Source organism: Cannabis sativa, chromosome 7 (assembly GCF_029168945.1).
Source record: "Cannabis sativa cultivar Pink pepper isolate KNU-18-1 chromosome 7, ASM2916894v1, whole genome shotgun sequence".
NCBI lineage: Eukaryota > Viridiplantae > Streptophyta > Magnoliopsida > Rosales > Cannabaceae > Cannabis > Cannabis sativa.
In genome coordinates this window covers 41,038,837-41,059,366 of record NC_083607.1, presented here as the reverse complement: position 1 = coordinate 41,059,366, position 20,530 = coordinate 41,038,837, and the positions used below count along the sequence as shown (strand labels likewise).

General features: G+C 29.4%; 1 protein-coding gene across 2 annotated transcripts; it reads right to left on the bottom strand.

The window, feature by feature from the left end:
* Window positions 1-240: 240 nt before the first annotated feature.
* On the bottom strand, window positions 241-2,039 carry LOC133039847 (uncharacterized). 2 transcript variants are annotated; one of them, XM_061118858.1, is made up of 3 exons: window positions 1,886-2,039; window positions 1,647-1,766; window positions 241-1,544 (listed from the first exon to the last, which is right to left on the bottom strand). In XM_061118858.1, exons 1-3 carry the CDS (start codon window positions 1,898-1,900, stop codon window positions 399-401), a joined length of 1,281 nt encoding a protein of 426 aa, XP_060974841.1. In that variant the 5' UTR covers window positions 1,901-2,039; the 3' UTR covers window positions 241-398. The 2 variants fall into 2 exon arrangements, with proteins under 2 accessions (XP_060974841.1, XP_060974842.1); XM_061118859.1 differs by having other exon boundaries at window positions 241-1,541.
* Between the last annotated feature and the right edge of the window lie 18,491 nt (window positions 2,040-20,530).

The window sequence follows — 20,530 nt, the reverse complement described above, 5'->3', positions numbered from 1 at the left end:
AAAACATCTTTAATTAAGATATGGTCCAAATTTTTAAAATTGATTTACTACATAGTTTCCAACGATTTATGCAATTTTTATAGCTTTTTTTTTTTTTCAAAAGGTGCAATTTTTAGTCTTGAACATCAGAATGTGACTCTAAATAAAGTGTGTGTGTATTTGAGAGAGAGAGAGAGAGAGAAATATCTCAAAACATGTGGCAAGTATAGTGATCATTATGTACAACCTTATCAAACCGAGTATCTCAAAACATGCATGACTAAATTGATCATAACAGAGAGGATTCACTGAAACCCCAACTTCATTATTAACTCAAAAAGTTTCTTGAACGACCCCAATCTGACATTACGTACACACATACATAATATGTATATGTATATATAGATAAGTAGTTTTGATCATCGAAGCGAAAGGTTCTTCCATATATCTTTGATTTCTTCTTTCTTCATGTCCTTGAACTTCCGTACACGCTCACGATCCTGTTCGTCATAGTCATAGACACATCTAAACTTACTCTTCACATTATTTATCATGCAACTTGTCACACCCAATTTCTGGAGAAATTTTTCTCTGAAACATTTCACCGAACTAGATAATTGTGCGATATTCGTGTTCACATCGTAGTAAGGATAATTCAAACAATTTTCCAAGTAAAAAATATTGAAGAACATTGCATCATTGACATTGCTTTCTTTTTTCTCAAATGACTCTAACTCCGCGCCATTTCTGTAAGGACTTTTTCCTTCATCAACTATTGTATAAAAATGTCTTGCATACGCGAATCTTCCTCCTATGATCGACAGAAGTGTAGAATGAAGCTTCTCAATCAAGATGCTTGTAGAACCTTCATCCAAAATTAATATCTGCATCGTATTTTTTACGAATTTAATCTTCTCACTCATGTCTTGAAATTCAAATAAGAAGGTATATTCAACGAGAAGCTCAGATAATTTCATTCCAATTTCAAGAATACGAGCCTTGATCTCATTTATTGAATCTCTTTCTTTAGGATAACGTTCTTGAAGCCCATTTAGCAACTCTATCGCACTCACCTTCCTATCTTTCTTACCATTTTTCGTTTTATTCTTCCATATTCCCACATAATTTGTCAATAAATTGTACCCTTTTTCATTATTTTTTATCCTCCTATAATCTTCCTCTAAGTTATCCAGCAATACATCGCTTAGATCTTCACATAGTGGCTGCGGCAGCTGTGGTACTGCCAATGGTGGCGGTTTTACCTGTTTGGGTAGTCCGTGCACCCACGGTGGCGGCACTAATTGAGTTTTTGGTCGTGAGCGCAGGGAATAAGGCATTGGTAGCGCCCCAGGAGGCCTTGGTGGCCGTGGTGGCAAACGAGGGATTCGGGACCTTGGTCGGCATGGTGGTCTTGGCGGCAGGTGAGACTGTATTGGTAACTTAGGCAGCGGTGGAAGGTTTTTCAAGGAACTTTCCACATTCTCGGGTAACATTTGTTTAAAGAATCCTTGAGAATATTGACCTGGCATGGGGGTATTGTTTACCGCATTTGGTCGACCAATCTGCTGAAAATCCTAATATTAATAATGATAATTTTTTAAAAAAGAAATGAATTGATCACATCACAAGTTCAGACAATGAGAAAAGAAAGTTAATCGTCTACATACCAATGGTAACTTGTCATTGAAGAACCCTTGTTGTGCAGGTTCTTGACGTGCCTTAGGCTCGTTTCTACGCGCGCGCGATGAATCTTCATCGGCCTGTTCAAACTCCCTTGCTATTCTTTTCTGATGACGATATTCAAATCAAGAAGATAATTTTGAAAAAAGAAGAAGATGAAGAGTTCGTAAAGAATTTAATCATAAGCTAAAACAATGGAAAAGGAAGCTAGTGATTGTCCATGTACCTTGAGTGGTCTCATAGTGATGTTCTTCAAGGTTGAACTTGATCCTTTCTTTCCGAGAGAATTAACGTTTGGATACGTGTGTTTGTGGAGAACTGATCGTACGAGATCTTTTTAATTAGGTACGCTTATGTTTCTCTTGTCATGTATTATGTATAGATGATCAAATAAAACAATTTATACGCAAATATGTAAATGTTGGCAAATAAGAATTTTGTACATATATTAATTACATAAACTATTATACATGCTAACAAAGACCACTGACGTACAGTCATTAGTAGGCGATTGACCCTATATTTTTATTTTTAATATATACGTGTAATATATAATATTAGATATATATATATGGTGGTATTACCGAGGGTAAAATTAGAAAATTTTGAATTTTTATGCTTAATTTTTCTATTTAATTAAAAAAATTTCTCATTAATTTTTATATTATATGGGCTGAGATTGTTCTATCAGTAAAAAAAATAATTAAAAAAAAAATTAGCAAGAAAAATAAGAAAAGAAAAAATTGAGTTTGAGTTAAATATTTTTGTATATGAACTCATTTTTGATATAGTTTAAAAAGAGATATTTTTTGATATTTTTTTTAATTAAGTAGTTAAATTAAGCATAAAAATTCAAATTTGTGATTTCATTATTCGTTATTAGATCAAAATTTGAGGGTTTGATATTTTTAAAATTAATATTCATAGTTAAATTTGTTTAGTATCTATGCAGGCTAATACTCATTAAGAAGTGTTCCTACATTGAAAATAGTTATACTAGGAAAATGCTAATACAGAAAAATGGTACTTTAATGATAATTAAGTTTTTTTATATATTTTTTTATTTTTTATTAGATTTATAAATATTTATTTATTTTTTTATATATATTTTCATATTTTAATATTATTCATTTAATTTTATAATAATTTTTAAAATATAATAATTTTCTATTCTTAGCTCAATATCACCTTTTAAGAAAATTGAAAATAACGCTATATTGAAGTCTTTTCAAAAATTAATTAATTGATGTAAAATCGTATTTGATAAATTTTTAAAACAATATATAATTTATTTATACTAGTTAATCTAGGCGCTTTTCTATTTTAATTTTTTTTAATATTATAATAAAAAATAGCTATTTATTAATATAATTATATAATAAATAGAACTTGAGAAAAATGTAATAATAATAAAATTATGTTATCTAATTACATTATATTATTATTAATAAAATTATTTATTAAAATATAAACCTCGAAGAAAAAATATTTTAAATCTATTAATCATATTATTAGTTATTATTATTAAGAAAGTTAAAAAATTAATTAGTGTGTTTTATTATTTATTTCTTAGAAAATTTAAAATTTATACTATTAACGTATACTAGAGTTTTAAATTGTAATTTTAAAAATAAATAAATAGTGATGTGAGAAAAAAAAAATTAAAGTATTATCATTATTTAATTAAACACTCTTTCTCGCAATGTATTTTTTTATATATATATATATATCTTAATTATTTAAAGTTATTGTTATCATTATATCTCCTGTTATTATCACCTCATCCTGGCTCGGTCCTGGTCCCACCTAGCCGTGGGGTCAAAAATATTTTGTCATCTTTTAAAATTACATATTTTTTTTTATACTAATTTTGAAAAATACAACATTTTATTCTAAATAAGAGCCTAAAATATTTTTTTTTCCTTTGACCCACTAAATTTCAGGGCTGACCTTGACCTCATCTCACCCTTTGCCATCACCATATCTCACCGATTGTCATCACAATATCTCATCTGTTGTAATCACCGCATCTCTTATAGTCACCACTATTGTCCTTCACAAATCTCAATACTAATTTCACACTACTACAATGTTAGTCTTTAGAGGCTGTTTTTTCACCCCTATTTATGGAAAGGGAAGCTAAAGGGTGTGAAAATACCCGCTTTGGTTGAAATTGACATTTAGAGGCAGTTTTTTGATAAAAACCGTAGGTATAAAATTCCATTATACCAATTAGAGTCGGTTGGGAAATAAAATACTTTGGGTTATATGAAAATAACCCTATGGCGTCGGTTCCTATATAAGAACCGACGGCATAGGGTACACGATAATTTGACACGTGTACCCTATGCCGTCGGTTCTTATGTAGGAACCGACGCCATAGGGTTTTATAAGAAAACCTAGTCGTCTCATTTCCTCACTTTCTTCTTCACTCGAACAAACACAGCAGCCCAGCCAAACCCAGAGCTCGAAACCCTCGTCGGCCACCGCCTCCACCACCCTTTTGTCCCCCATTTCTCAACCATTTCAGCCCTCATTTTTTTTTAAATCTTCCATTTTCCATACTGAATAACATACACCTAAAAAGTTTTCATTTTTTACCCTCTTTGAGTGTCATCCGAACCCAAATAGAAAAGTTTGGGTTTAAAATCCGGCCACCCATTTTTCTTGAGAAATCCTTGAATCTCAACCTCGTTTAAGGTATAAATATTGTTTCTATTCATTTTTATTATGTACATTGTTTTATTTTTGGTTTTTGTAAATTATTATTTGAGTTTTTTTTTTTATTTTATTAGTAATATTATTGTGTTTTATGTGTATAGTGCCGGGATTTTTTACGGTGGTCGTCGGAATGCGGTTATTAGGTAATAATTTAAACCTCAATGTATAGTATATATATGTATTTGTATATTTTATTGAATATTTGTATATAATGTGTGTATGTATTGTGTGTATATAGTGTGTGTATATTTTTTTATAGAAATAATAAATTTTATAATTGTATTTTATATATTTTTTGTAATATATATTTATTGTGAATAGAATGACATTGGAGGGATTTCATTAGTTTAGAAATAATTTTAAAATTGAATTAGTGTGTGATATAATTTTATTTTTTTGAGATAATAGTGTGAGATATAATTGATTATATATATGTATGTATAATTTAGTAACTAAGTAACTTGTTACAATTTTTTATAACTAGTTATAAGTAATGAAATAATTAATTTTGCAATTTCGTTGTATTTCTTTATATTGTAGGTTCGGCATAATTTTGTGTGTAGCGTATTTGAGCTTGCAATTATAGGTATATACTTCAACTAACTTTTCTTATTATATAATTAATTATCAATGCATGTTAGTTGAGTTTGAATATCTTAAATATTCATCCGTAGTGAAGTAGGTTCTGCGAATACGTGTACTGCGGTCGGATGGGTGGATAAATTTTGTATTGTTTATGTTAATTTGCTTGTTCTGTATTGTTTATCTATTTTGTTTGTTATTTTAGGCACTTGTAAAAATTTTAGGAACGTCCAATTACAGCCGTTATGCTGCCGAAATTTCGGTAGAATTAGGATAAATCTTACTAAAACAATATTACTGACTACATAACACAAATAACTAGTTAATTATAACATAGTGATAAGAAGTTAGGTCGCATAAAAAATAATTATATACACATTTATGTAAACTTTTCAATTTTACCAACATTCTAATCAACAAAACAACCTAATAACATGAACTAATCTAAAACGAGAATTTGAGTAATTTATAAATTAATATGAATAAATTGTGAGAAACTTAGTTAGTTACATTGTGTAATTAGTAACTAGCTATAATTAGTTACTAAATACTTATTTTTTTTGGATAGGATTTTTGTTATGGATAAATCATGGATGCATGAGGAGAGAGACACACTACGATTTCAAGTAGGGTTCGATGTATTTTTAGAGTTTTCCTTAAAGAATTCTAAAAATCACGATCGTATTCATTGTCCATGTGGACATTGTTGTAATGTATCTAAAGGGAATATTACAATGATTAAGGACCATGTGTATTTACGAGGTTTCAATAGAAGTTATACTAATTGGTATTACCATGGAGAACATTTACTTGATGATCCATATGTTGGAATTATTTTACCAGGATCTTAGATCTACTCACAAGTATGTTTATTAACATCCTAAATATGAACTTTCTATAACGATGAAATAAACACATATAAAGTTAAAGAAACCTTACATTGGGTGCAGCGGAATAATATGACTCCTTCCGTTCAGATATCTAGCCCTTGATTCCTTTCTGTAGCAGAGCATTATCAATATCTGAACCTGGATCTCTTTCTCTGAATCTTTGATGCTGAATCTCCTTTGCTGATGATCTTTCTTCACGATCTTCCTCACTATGATTGAGGTATCACTTGATGTGTGTGGGCACTACTCTAATCACTAAGAGAGGTTCGAAATATTGAGGAAGAAAAGAGAGAGAGAGTGGCGGCTAGAGAAGAGAGTGGAGGCTCAGGTTTTTCTGATTCAGAAAGTGTTATTTTCCTGAAGCCTTCACTATCTATTTATAGCATTCCTCTAGGGCTTGATTTGAATTATATGGGATTAAAATAATGAAAAAATCATTTAAAAAAGATAACACAAGTGGCCGGCCCTATGCTAGGTGGACTGGGCCTTGATTTTTGCAATTTTGCAATTTTACCACTTTTGTATCTGATTTTCTCAAAAATGCCAATTTCCTAATTCAATCATTTAAATGCCAATTCTAACTATTTAATAACTATAAATAATTATTAAATAATATTGTCATTTATCATATTTATTAATTGAACCATACAAAGTATCATAATTAACAAATATGCCCCTATAAACTCTTTCTTTACAATTTCGCCCTTACTTAGTGAAAATTTCACAAATAGACATAGTCTAACTTGTGAATTATAATTGATTAATCAAAACCAATTACATGAGTCTTACAAGCAATATTATCTCAACTAGTGGGGGGACCATGGGTCTATATAACCGAGCTTCCAATAAGTAGATCAAGAATTTAGCACTAAAATTCACTAACTTATTAATTCTTCGTTGAATCCACGCATAGAACTCAGAATTGCACTCTCAGTATATAGAATGCTCTATATGTTCCACCATATAGACACATCATTAGTTATCCATTGTTATAATCCTAATGTGATCAATGATCCTCAATATGAATGATCTACACTGTAAAGGGATTAAATTACCGTTACACCCTACAATGTATTTATTCCTTAAAACACTTGACCCCGTATAAATGATATTTCAGCTAATGTGAAATGAGTACTCCACCATTTATGTTCGTTTGGTCAAGCTCGAAGGAGATCATCATTTGCTTACTATTCGCCAGATAGAAGCTATAGATTCCATGTTTATGATAGCGCTCCCACTCAATTGCACTACCGTGTTCCCAAAATGTACGTATCACCCTGACCTAAAAGTAGGCTTAACTAACAAATCAAAGAACACGAATAGCCTTTCAAGATTGAGCCTAATCATATCAGGATTAAGATCATTTGATCTAGGATCAACTAGGCGATATTGACTTGAATAGATATTACGGTAAGTTTAATAAATCTAAGTCAAAGTTCAATATCGGTCCCTTCCGATGCATACTCCATGCATCCAACCTGAGCTTTACTTTAACCAATGCTCTGGAAAGAACATAGTATTTCTCCAAATACAAGTAAACTCTTGTTGTAGATTATCATATCGGTAAAACCCTATGTACCGATAAATCTAGGAAACTTTATTCACATAGTCATGTTTACTTTCCAATGTGTTGACGACACAATAAACAGGATCAAGTATGTGAAAAGGGTTTCAGATGAATTTATACATTATGTACATATAATCATGAAATAAATCATGTGAACCATGCAACATTAAATGTTATTTCTGATCTATATTAATAAGTAAATCTGATTATATTGAAATGAGTTTTATTTAGGGCATAAAACCCAACAAACTCCCACTTGCACTAATATAAAACAAAAAGTGCGTTTCAATTAATCTCAACACCTTGATATACAAATCAAGTGTAGTAGTAGTAAACTCCTCGTAATAGGATCTGAAAGGTTGAATTAACCACAACCTTTTCTCCACTATTACTCTTCCTTAATCACAAAATCATTGATAATGTGAAATTCCTCTCTATATGTTTACTCTCTTGGGATACTGGATTCTATACCTTTGGCAACTACTTTTGGTTAATCAGGAAATTAACACTAGTAGTTTAAGGCAATTTGGAATGGTGCCAAAGATGTATAGAACTTTCCTTAGACTGAATAAGTAACTTTCCTGCAGCTTTAACATTCAGTCTATCTCTGGTAGACCTAGAGACTTCAGATAGGTTTTTACACTTCTCCAAAATCACTATTCCACCCCCAGAGTAATCACCATCTTATCAGAAAGATTTACTAGCACATAGGCAAATTTCGAAATCTGATATGGTGTAGTCTAAGAGTTTTAAACACACCCTTATAGACTAACATATAGTTCCTCTTCTTAATCTTAAAATTTACTTGATTGTCTTCCAATGTTCTTCTCCTGGATTAATCTGATACCTACTCATTACTCCCACTCAACAGCAGGTGTCTGGTCTAAGGCATACAAAAGCATATCTAAGACCTCTCGCTGTTGATTTAAGAAATTCTTTCATGGCTTTATCTTTTCTAGAATAGTTGAGACTTTTCCTTAGATAAATAAAATCTATGTCTAAGAAGTTGTGAAGCTTCTATAGATTGCCATTAGAAAGAAAATGCTTCAGCATCTTACTAAAGTAAGTTGCTTGAATTAGAGTAAGTAATTACCAGGTATACCACAAGCCATAGGTTTAGATAAAATCAAACCTATAATACTAGGAACAGGATGTTTGTTAAGTCCATAGAATAGAGTTATTAACTAAAATTTCCTTTTATGTCCTTGTAATAGAAAACTTTAGGTTATTCCATGTGAATGGATTAAACCATAGTTCTATTGGCTTTTCTTCTTAGTTTCTTATCTTGACAATCCATTACTTGTTTAAACTCACAATGAATTTTAATCACTAGTGTCTCCCAAGTCATAAGAAGGGGAGTTCCTAGAAACTCTCCCACTACGACAAGGTACCGGGAATTATGTCGAAGAAAACTAAATGGTATTGATCTCTTCAGTTGTGACAAGACAACAGAGGCAGTGGGATCATCATATGTCATATAAGATGATAGAACACTTTTGGAATCAAGAATTAAATATCTCCTTTATTTGCTACTTGTTTTTCAGACTTAGTCATTTTCTTAGAAAAGTAGTATTTGTTTGAACAAACACTTTCTTATCTATTGACAATGGGATGGTCCACCCCTAATCACTTAGAATAGCTAAGAAACCATGGTTAACAGTTCTAGCTTTTCTTAAGATTTTGATTAGGTCATCCTTGAATCTAGTAATGATTTACATTAAGTATACAACCATTACATCATTCTGAAATTGTATTACCATAGAAGGATTTAGGCAACGACTAGTAACTAATCATCAACATGCAACTCGAAATTTCTGGGGAGGTAAGTTTGGATATAATTCAAAAATCAATTTAATGATCTTTGAACTGCATATCTACTAACTATTTCTCCACCCCTATCAGTTCGCAAGATCTTTAACCACTTACCTTAATGGTGTTTAACCATTGCTAGAAATTAATGAAATTTTTCAAACATTTCAAATTTCTTTGCATAAGGTATAATCTAGAGTTATCGTTTTAAGAATACAACGAAAAACTCATATCCACCCCTGAATGTACATTCATCTGCGAATGAGATGAACTACTTTCAGTGGATATAGGCATATTAACTCTTTGCAGAGATTGATCTTGTCAAATCCACTATGAACAAGATACAAATGCCATAGATTAAGAAAATGTGGTAGTGTCTATGATGACATAGGTTTAGTTACATCAAAGAGTTCTTAGAATACTTCAAGTGGATCCTGGTCACAGAATACCTAACTCACATTCCATACAGTTTTAATCCATTAATAAAAGATGGATATTAAACACTTGAGAAAGTGTAACTGTATTGTATTCTGGAATTAGAAATTTAAGAAAATTTCTATTTGGAATCTAAAATTAAAGTCAAAGACTTAAATTCAACCAAATTTAATGAGTAATTCTTTCTTGGACCACCACTACTAATACAAACTCTAAGTCAGATTTGCCCATACAAGTAGGAGATTTCTAAGATTGAGGATTTATATCAATTGGGAATAGAATTTCGGGGTTATAATCATATGCGTCATTTAATTTCTTAAGAGAAAATATAATGACATGAAATGATTTATAAACCATTCATCCAATGATATGTTTTGAAGCTAATTCGAAATGAATAAGCTAAGAGGAATTAGGATAATTTCGTTTATAAATAAGAATCCAACGATGCTTCGATTAGCGAAATTCAAAGTAATCTTATTTATACAATCTTCTTGTTTCATATCGTAAAATACTAGTCTAAGGTGTCATCAATTGATGAACAGCTAGATGTCGCATATACAATATTTATCTTTCGAGATCTTACACTATTATGTATGTCTAATGGTGAAAATCCACTAGGGATTTATCTCATTAGAAAAACAAACATGTTAGACCAACAATGAAGATTCGAAATTAAACTACAACTTAATAACAGAAATTAACATGGTTCAATATAAATTCATACACAATTCAGAAATTATAAACATATAGCAAGTAGGAATGACTAGTGAAAATACTAAAACATACAATCCTAAATAATTTCCAAGGTTTTCAATAAACTGATACAGTGTCCCGGTAGGCGAGAGTCAAAGCATCATTTATTGAATAGAGTTGTCAGCTCATCTAAAATAAAAACCATTCTAGCAACCTTTTATTCGATCAAAATAAGAATCCAACGTTGTCCCGGTAGGCGAGAGTCAAGGTTATTCTCATTTTATGAGCTTCTACCATTGTTTCATGTTTCATAAGTTTATCTCTAAGTAGTCACCGTAGGGGAGAGTCTAATAGAGACGAAAACTTACAAAACACTTATCAAATGAAATCTTACGGTGTTAAATGCGTTCAACGAATAACCATCCATAGGGGGACGAAGTCTAGCGTCTCGAGGTTATATTGAAAATATTTAACTTTTGTAAGACCAACAATGGAGATCGAATATCTCAATAATAATCAAGCTCATTATTTAAAGTGAGTTGTATTTTCTTTGATTCTCTTTATTTATTCTATTTATTTTAAATATATATTTATTTAATTAAAATTTCCAATTTAGAATGAAAAATTCTAAATATAAATTTTAATTTAATATTTATAAATTTTACTTAGATGGATATGAAAATAACATGAATTATTTCCATCTTAGTAATAATATCCAATAAATATTTAGAAAAAATATTTAAGTTGTTACAAAATTAATTTAAATTAATTTACAACTCAAATTTAATTTTCTATAAATATATATTGCATTTCGAAAAATTAAAGTATTTAAGAATACAATTTTCGAAAATGCATGTTAAAATAAAAAATTAATCCTGGAAAAATTATTCTAATTTAATGTTGGCCCAAAATTAATTAATAAAATTAATTTACAACAAAAAATATAATTTTCCTATTTAATTAAATATATAAGAAAAATTTCAAATATTTAAGTATGATGATGAAAATCAACTTAAATATTAATTTTCTATTTAATTAAATACACTAGAAAAATACTTCAAGCAAAAATATCATCTATCTAGATTTTCCTTTGACTAATTAATTCAATTTCTAATAATATACTTTAATTCAATTTATTTTAAATTAATCAATAAATGAAAAAATCATTGATTTAAGTTGATCAAAGAATTAATTAAAATAAATAATTAATTTACAACTTAATCTATTTTTCAAGATAAAATTCGAAATTCTAGCATTTAAGAAATGCAATTTCGAAAATTGATTAACAAAAAAAAAAATAAATATATATTTTGAAAATTATTTAAATTTAGTTGAAAAAATAAATTTCAACTAAAAATAATTTTCTATTTAATTAAATGTCATGAAAAAGAAATATTTAAGTATCAGGATGAAAATCAACTTAGATATTTAATTTTCAAATTAATTAAATGTATTAAATTCAAGAAATAAATAATTAAGTGTAGAGAAGACTTAATTATTAATCTCTAGTTTAATACTAGGAAAAATATACTTAAAGTAAATTGTACCAAAATTAATTAATAAATAATTAATTTCACAATGTATAATATTTCCTATTTAATATTAGAAATAATAAGTAGTCTAGAAATAACTATCTAGAAAATATCTTATTTGACTAAGTATCTTTTCCACAAAATTTGAAAAAATATCTAATTTAAGTTGACTAGAAAAAATCTAGAACTTAAATATTTTTCAAATTTAAATTTAATTAAATATCAAAAATTAAGTTGTAACCACTTAATTTGAAAATATTCCATTTTAAGTTAATATTCGAAAAGATATTAACTTAAAAAATATCTAAAGAATCTTAATAACCAATGCCTAAAATTCCTCAACTTAATTTTGAAATTTTGAATTCAAAAGATATTCAGATTTAAGTTGGTTAGTTGAAGATAACTAAATATCAACTTAAATAGGAATATTTAATGAAAAATTTAAATTAAGTTCCAGAAAGAATCTAGATGGTTATAATTCTATATTTAATTAAATACAAGAAAATACATATAGTTTAGCTTAGAATAAAAAATAATTCTTTAAACTATATTTTTCTTAAATTAATTTCAAAATAAATGAAATTAATTATGTTGCTAATCAATTTTAATTAGGTTAAACTAGTGTAATTAACCTAGTACAATCATTCAAATCAGGCAAATGGGCCTTCACAATTGGGGTGGTTTGTGTGAGGGGGTGCTGGGTTCAGTATGTCGTACCCACTTCTATGGCTCCCAACTCTCACACAAGGCCCAAAAGAGAGGAATTTAACCTTAATAAGAACAACTGTTATTAATTGAATAAGCCCAAAACTAAATGGGCCTAAATAAAATCTATCAATGACTATGACATTTTATTTAGCAACATTAACCTATATGCATCTATAATAAAATTAAACACATAGGCTCACACAGGCACACTTTGGATGGGTCCTATCATGTTGCTAGGTCATACACAGATGAAAGAAGATTGTAAATATACCTGTTACAAATTATTATCTTGACCAAGGGAGCCATCAGATCATTAGATCTGGCAAAAAGTAACCATGGCTATTTGCAATCAAGTAATAATAGGTTTTAAAAACTTACACATAAGCTAAAACACATACTCCTGCAACAAGGTTAGTTGGATAGTTGGATGTAGGATTTATTTAATTTTAAATTAAATATTTAATTTCGAAAATAATTAATTAAATAAATAAAATAATTTTTCGAAAAATTTAAAAAAAATTTGAAAAATTCGAAATTTTTTAAAAAATTTAAATTTAAAATTAAACCTACAATTTTTGAAAAATTAGGTTTCAACCAACCTAAATATCATTTCAAAAAAAAAATTTGCTAACTACTTTTAAATTTTAAATGTTATTTTATAAATAAAAATTAAATAAAAAATTAGAAAAGATAAATAAATATCTTTTTCAAATTTTAAATGTAATTTAAATAAATAAAATAACAAAATTTAAAAAAATTAGCAAAATATCTTATATCATTTAAAAATTACATGATTATAAATATCTTATTTTAAATTTAAATATGGTCAAAATATCTAAAAAGATTTAATTAAAAAATCTTAAAAGATAAGATATTTTTAAAATATCTTAAAAGATATTATAAATATCTTAAAATATCTGACCTAAAATTTAAAAAAAAATATAATCAAATTTAAAAATAAGATAGATTTTTAAGCAAAAGGATAAATACTAATTCTATTCAAATTCAAATTACACTAATATCTTGAATTAAATTAAAAAAAAATTAAATTAATTCAAAATGATAATTAGAATTGAATTAGGAATAGTAATAGTATATATACAAAACCATACAAAAAATTGGAAGCTAATTCCATGAAAAAGTATGAAAAATTGAAGAAAAAAGGAAAAATTCGAAACTGTACGGACAGTTCTGCGATCGCAGGAAACTATCAACACAAAATTTCCGATTTTGTCAAATCTTCAAAAAATCATAACTAATTCAAATAAAATCCAAATTGAGTTCTGTAAAAGGCTAACTTGCTTAATTTTTTTCCATACTATCCAATAAAAATAATTCCAGAAACGAAATCACAATTATTTTTTACGAAAATTTCACAAACATCAATCAATCATCAAATAACACTCAATACAACATGATACCATCCAAAGAACATACAAACAATCGTTTTAAAGTCCAAATTTCTTGCAAGTAAATCAATTACCATGGCTCTGAGGCCAGTTGTTGGAATTATTTTACCAGGATCTTAGATCTACTCACAAGTATGTTTATTAACATCCTAAATATGAACTTTCTATAACAATGAAATAAACACATATAAAGTTAAAGAAACCTTACATTGGGTGCAGCAGAATAATATGACTCCTTCCGTTCAGATATCTAGCCCTTGATTCCTTTCTGTAGCAGAGCATTATCAATATCTGAACCTGGATCTCTTTCTCTGAATCTTTGATGCTGAATCTCCTTTGCTGATGATCTTTCTTCACGATCTTCCTCACTATGATTGAGGTATCACTTGATGTGTGTGGGCACTACTCTAATCACTAAGAGAGGTTCGAAATATTGAGGAAGAAAAGAGAGAGAGAGTGGCGGCTAGAGAAGAGAGTGGAGGCTCAGGTTTTTCTGATTCAGAAAGTGTTATTTTCCTGAAGCCTTCACTATCTATTTATAGCATTCCTCTAGGGCTTGATTTGAATTATATGGCATTAAAATAATGAAAAAATCATTTAAAAAAGATAACACAAGTGGCCGGCCCTATGCTAGGTGGACTGGGCCTTGATTTTTGCAATTTTGCAATTTTACCACTTTTGTATCTGATTTTCTCAAAAATGCCAATTTCCTAATTCAATCATTTAAATGCCAATTCTAACTATTTAATAACTATAAATAATTATTAAATAATATTGTCATTTATCATATTTATTAATTGAACCATACAAAGTATCATAATTAACAAATATGCCCCTATAAACTCTTTCTTTACAATTTCGCCCTTACTTAGTGAAAATTTCACAAATAGACATAGTCTAACTTGTGAATTATAATTGATTAATCAAAACCAATTACATGAGTCTTACAAGCAATATTATCTCAACTAGTGGGGGGACCATGGGTCTATATAACCGAGCTTCCAATAAGTAGATCAAGAATTTAGCACTAAAATTCACTAACTTATTAATTCTTCGTTGAATCCACGCATAGAACTCAGAATTGCACTCTCAGTATATAGAATGCTCTATATGTTCCACCATATAGACACATCATTAGTTATCCATTGTTATAATCCTAATGTGATCAATGATCCTCAATATGAATGATCTACACTGTAAAGGGATTAAATTACCGTTACACCCTACAATGTATTTATTCCTTAAAACACTTGACCCCGTATAAATGATATTTCAGCTAATGTGAAATGAGTACTCCACCATTTATGTTCGTTTGGTCAAGCTCGAAGGAGATCATCCTTTGCTTACTATTCGCCAGATAGAAGCTATAGATTCCATGTTTATGATAGCGCTCCCACTCAATTGCACTACCGTGTTCCCAAAATGTACGTATCACCCTGACCTAAAAGTAGGCTTAACTAACAAATCAAAGAACACGAATAGCCTTTCAAGATTGAGCCTAATCATATCAGGATTAAGATCATTTGATCTAGGATCAACTAGGCGATATTGACTTGAATAGATATTACGGTAAGTTTAATAAATCTAAGTCAAAGTTCAATATCGGTCCCTTCCGATGCATACTCCATGCATCCAACCTGAGCTTTACTTTAACCAATGCTCTGGAAAGAACATAGTATTTCTCCAAATACAAGTAAACTCTTGTTGTAGATTATCATATCAGTAAAACCCTATGTCTGATAAATCTAGGAAACTTTATTCACATAGTCATGTTTACTTTCCAATGTGTTGACGACACAATAAACAGGATCAAGTATGTGAAAAGGGTTTCAGATGAATTTATACATTATGTACATATAATCATGAAATAAATCATGTGAACCATGCAACATTAAATGTTATTTCTGATCTATATTAATAAGTAAATCTGATTATATTGAAATGAGTTTTATTTAGGGCATAAAACCCAACACCATATCCATTAGGAAAGCGGGGGGTAGATGATATCGAGGGTAATGATTTCGATGATTATCCATCGGACTTGCTTAACGAAGCACATGAGGAGTTTCTTAATGATCCTGAGAAATTCGATAATTTTCTTAGTGATGCTGATAAACCCCTGTTCGATGGTTGTAAAAAACTAAGATTACCAACAATGGTAAAGTTTTACAACATAAAAGCGGAAAATGGAGTGAGCGATAATTGCTTTACTCAATTTTTAGCTGCTTTTAAAGATATATTACCATTTGCCAACTACTTCCTAGAATCTACTTATGAAGTGAAAAAAACGCTAAATTCTATAGGATTGAAGTATGAAAAAATTCATGCATGTCCGAACGATTGCATTTTATATCGTAAAGAATATGCAGACATGAATTATTGCCCGACTTGCGGTTTATCCCGCCATAAAGTAAACAAGAGTAAGGAGAATAGAAAACTTATCTCCCAAAAAGTGATGTGGTACATGCCTTTGATTCCGCGACTGAAACGATTATATCGTAGTGCAGAACATTCTGAAAATTTGATTTGGCATGAGACCAAGAGAGTGAAAGATGGAAAACTCAGACATCCTGCAGATTCCCAAGCTTGGAAAAAAGTAAACTACATAAATCCTGAATTCAAATCTGAACTAAGACACATTCGTCTCGGTCTGTTTGCGGATGCAGTAAATCCACATAGATCTCTAAGTAGTCGTCATAGTTCATGGTCTGTCTTCCTAGTTATGTACAATCTTCCTCCCTGGTTAGTGATGAAGAGGAAATTTAACATGCTTTCTTTAATGATATAAGCCCCTAACAACCTGGACATAATATCGATGTATATTTGGAACCATTGATTGATGATTTAATAGAATTGTATGAGAACGGTGTTCAGGTCTATGATGGTTTTAAAAAAGAATTCTTTAATCTGAAAGCTGTGTTGTTGTTGACTGTCAGTAATTTCCCTGCTTATAGTAATTTATCAGGCTTAAGCACAAAGGGTTACGAAGGTTGTCCGATTTGTTGCACTAACACATCGGCTCGTCACTTGGCAAATGGACACAATGTGTTATATGGGTCACAGACGGTACTTGCCTACAAATCATCCTGATAGACGGAAGAAGAAAGCATTCGATGGTACTGAAGAGGGTGATATGGCTCATTTGCCACTGTCTGGGGAACAAATTCTCCAACAAGTTGAACTTGTAGATTTTAAGTATGGAAAGACGCAGAAAAATAAAAAAACTAATGGTTATTTTCAAAGAAAGTCAATCTTCTTTCGTCTTCCATATTGGAAAAGTCTACTAGTTCGACATTGTTTGGATGTCATGTATATTGAAAAAAATGTGTGTGAGAGTATTATTGGTACCCAATCCCAGTCCCAATTGAAGAGTGCAGATATGTTAGGGACGTATACCAGATGTTCCTTCCTTGGCCTAAACACTTAATTCTAACAACCGAGGTAACTTCTCTTATAAATTAATTATTAATGATTAGTGGAGTTTGAATATCTTCAATATTCATCCGTAGTGAAGTAGGTTCTGTGAATATATGTGCTGCGGTGGGATGGATGAACAAACTACTGTTATATATGTGTTATTTGTCGTTATACATGCATGTTAAAAATTTTTGAGGGCATTCAATTACAACCGTTATGCGGTCGAAATTTCGGTAGAATTTGGATAAATTTTGATATATATATATATATATTATGTTCCGTTTTGTTTAGGGTCCACTCGCTTAACCACCCTCAAGACGTGATGCGTCGAAGGGGAAAGCTCCGATGCTTTCTCCACAAGGCGGTGGTGCACGGGAAGATGACTTGTTCACGGAAGAGAAGATGGCGTTGATCCCTAATTAGCTAAAATGGATGATTCGTGAATTCCTGAGGCTCAAAAATAAACGTAGGGAATGTTTATTGCAGCGCGTACCCAGATCACGTTATCTGGAGAGGATTTGCAGCAGGTTGCTATGTGTGACTACATCGGCAACTAGGGAATGTTGTTTGGAATGATGTATACTCTTCTTTAATCTAATTAACCTTATATATCAAATTCTAGTCAAATTATTATAAGACACTAACACTTTTTTTGGCAGGAACATCTGGGAGAGCATCAACGGTCTGAGAAAAATTTTCAAGTTTTACGACCCAGAGCTTCACGTAGTGCATGGGAACACCAATGAAGAAAAGAGTCAGTCTTTTGACGATGCAACAAGACGATTGGCTAATTGGTTATCATTAATGAATAACAACCACCAAATGTTCTTTATTCCTTGGAATATCAGGTAAACTCTATTTAATTCTTTAGTGTTAATTGTTCATTTCTATATTATATGACTTCAAATTATTTTTATACTATCTTACTTATATTCCAATATAAATTTCTAGGATGCATTGGACGCTAGTGGTGGTTACGCCAAGGAAAATTATCCATTTAAACCCTGTAAGTGGCCACCCAATTCCCGAAGAAATAGAAAAAATGATCGGAAGGTAATAATTTAATGACTTCTTATGTAACAAATTTAAATCAACTAACGAATTGAAATGCTAATATAATTTTTCAAAACAGGGCATTCATGTACATAGGGGACGCACATGAGTATCTTGGCCCGTGGCTAGGAATTAACCAAGCAAACTGTCCAAGACAACTTAAAAGCCAAGAATGTGGTTTTTATGTTTTGAAATATATCACTGACATCATCGCACGTGCAAACCCTAACCGTTTCATACAAGATCAAAAAGTTGTAAGTCTTAATTATTGATTATAGTATATATTTATTATAATAACAAATATATAATATACATATATATAAACTAATATAAATTTTTAATTTTTTTAACAGTTTGCGGGTAAGAAGCAATACGATCCAAAAACTGAATTGTTACCACTACAGCGAAAGTGGATAGAACAATTGATGGCGATGATTCACGTTGACGATTGAGGTTGAAAGGCCCAAGAATTTTTCTTCATTATGTAATTTTTATAGATTAACTTGTAGTTAGATTTATTAACTTATTAATATTTTTGACTAATTTTACATTAGTGTTTGTGTAATATTTAATTACTTTTATGAAATGAAATTATGTATTTTACCCAAATTTAAATAATATTTAATTTACATTTTAAAAAATAAATATGTAATTTAAATTAAATAAAATAATATATAAATTAATAAAAATATAATTAAAATAAATTATATAATTATAATTAAAATAAATTATATAATTAAAATGTAATTAAAATTATATAATTAAATTAAAAAAAAATTGAAAAAACTGAAATTCGCTTGCTTTTCGCGTCGGTTGCTACGCCTCATACGGTGTCGGTTATTGGCTAGGAACCGACGCCATATGTACCCCTATGGCGTCGGTTCCTAGCTAATAACCGACGCCATAGGGGTACATATGGCGTCGGTTCATATAAACCCTTTAGCGTCGCCTTGATCAGCGTCGGTAGCGAATTTCGCAAAAACCGACGCTGAAAGGGCTTAAAAACTGCCTCTAAAGGGGGGTTTTTGTAGTAGTGTCATAATTCATTCAGAATTACAAATATTTTTATTAACACATTTTTAAGATTTGAAAACAACTATAATAGTCCCTAAATCATACATCATTAAAAATATAAATTCAAATTTATCACTGAAAAATGTTTACACAGAAAAAAAAAAAGAGTAAAGAAATACATATTAATAAATTTAATAAATCAAATACATAAATATTCAAATTTAATATGCTACCCTTTGTTTATGCTATATGATAATATTGTATATAAATTTAATTTTAATATTATTTTTAATATGTTATTCCGTGTTTATAAATTTAATAAATCAAATACATATATGCCATTATTTTTTAAGTACAATCCTTACCAAAGTAAAATACATATTGTAACTAAATATCATGAAAATGAATTATACACTGAAATTAAGATTAAGAGATTGTCTTCTCGAAATTACTCCTACATACTCGATTACTCTATTAAAATAAATTATATAGCAAACACGAGTATATAATCATATAATTCTATTCACGATCATATAAATCAATATTTTTAATAAAAAATAATTATATAATTAATATAAAACACTAAAAATGGAATTGCTATTCCTAAAGAAAGACCATTAAAGTGTTTGATTTGTTTATTGTCATTGGAAAACTCATTCCTTAAAGAATTACTTTTCCTAAATAAAATGACTTGAAAAGCTATTCCATACCAACCAAAAATTATTTTTCTTTATCTACCCTTCTCATAAATAAATGATTAGAGTTATAATTATATGAGTAACATTTTTTATTTTAAAACAACTACAACATCCAATATTACAATAATATGTTTATTATATATATTTTTTTGTACATAATTATAGGAAAGTAATATTATTATTATTATAATTATAAGGATAAACGATGTGTGATGATTAAATTATATGAATAACATTTATGTTGATACTTAAATATTTAGTATAAAATTGACTATTAAATTATATATTTATTTATATTTTATTACTTGATAATTAGATCTAAAAAAATATAGTTTGAGAGTGA

What these genes read in the sequence shown, in the direction of transcription:
- LOC133039847 (XM_061118858.1), bottom strand. An exon ending in TCAATGACAAGTTACCATTG is followed by an intron (nt 1,545 to 1,646) that starts GTATGTAGACGA and finishes TAGGATTTTCAG; the next exon opens with CAGATTGGTCGACCAAATGC.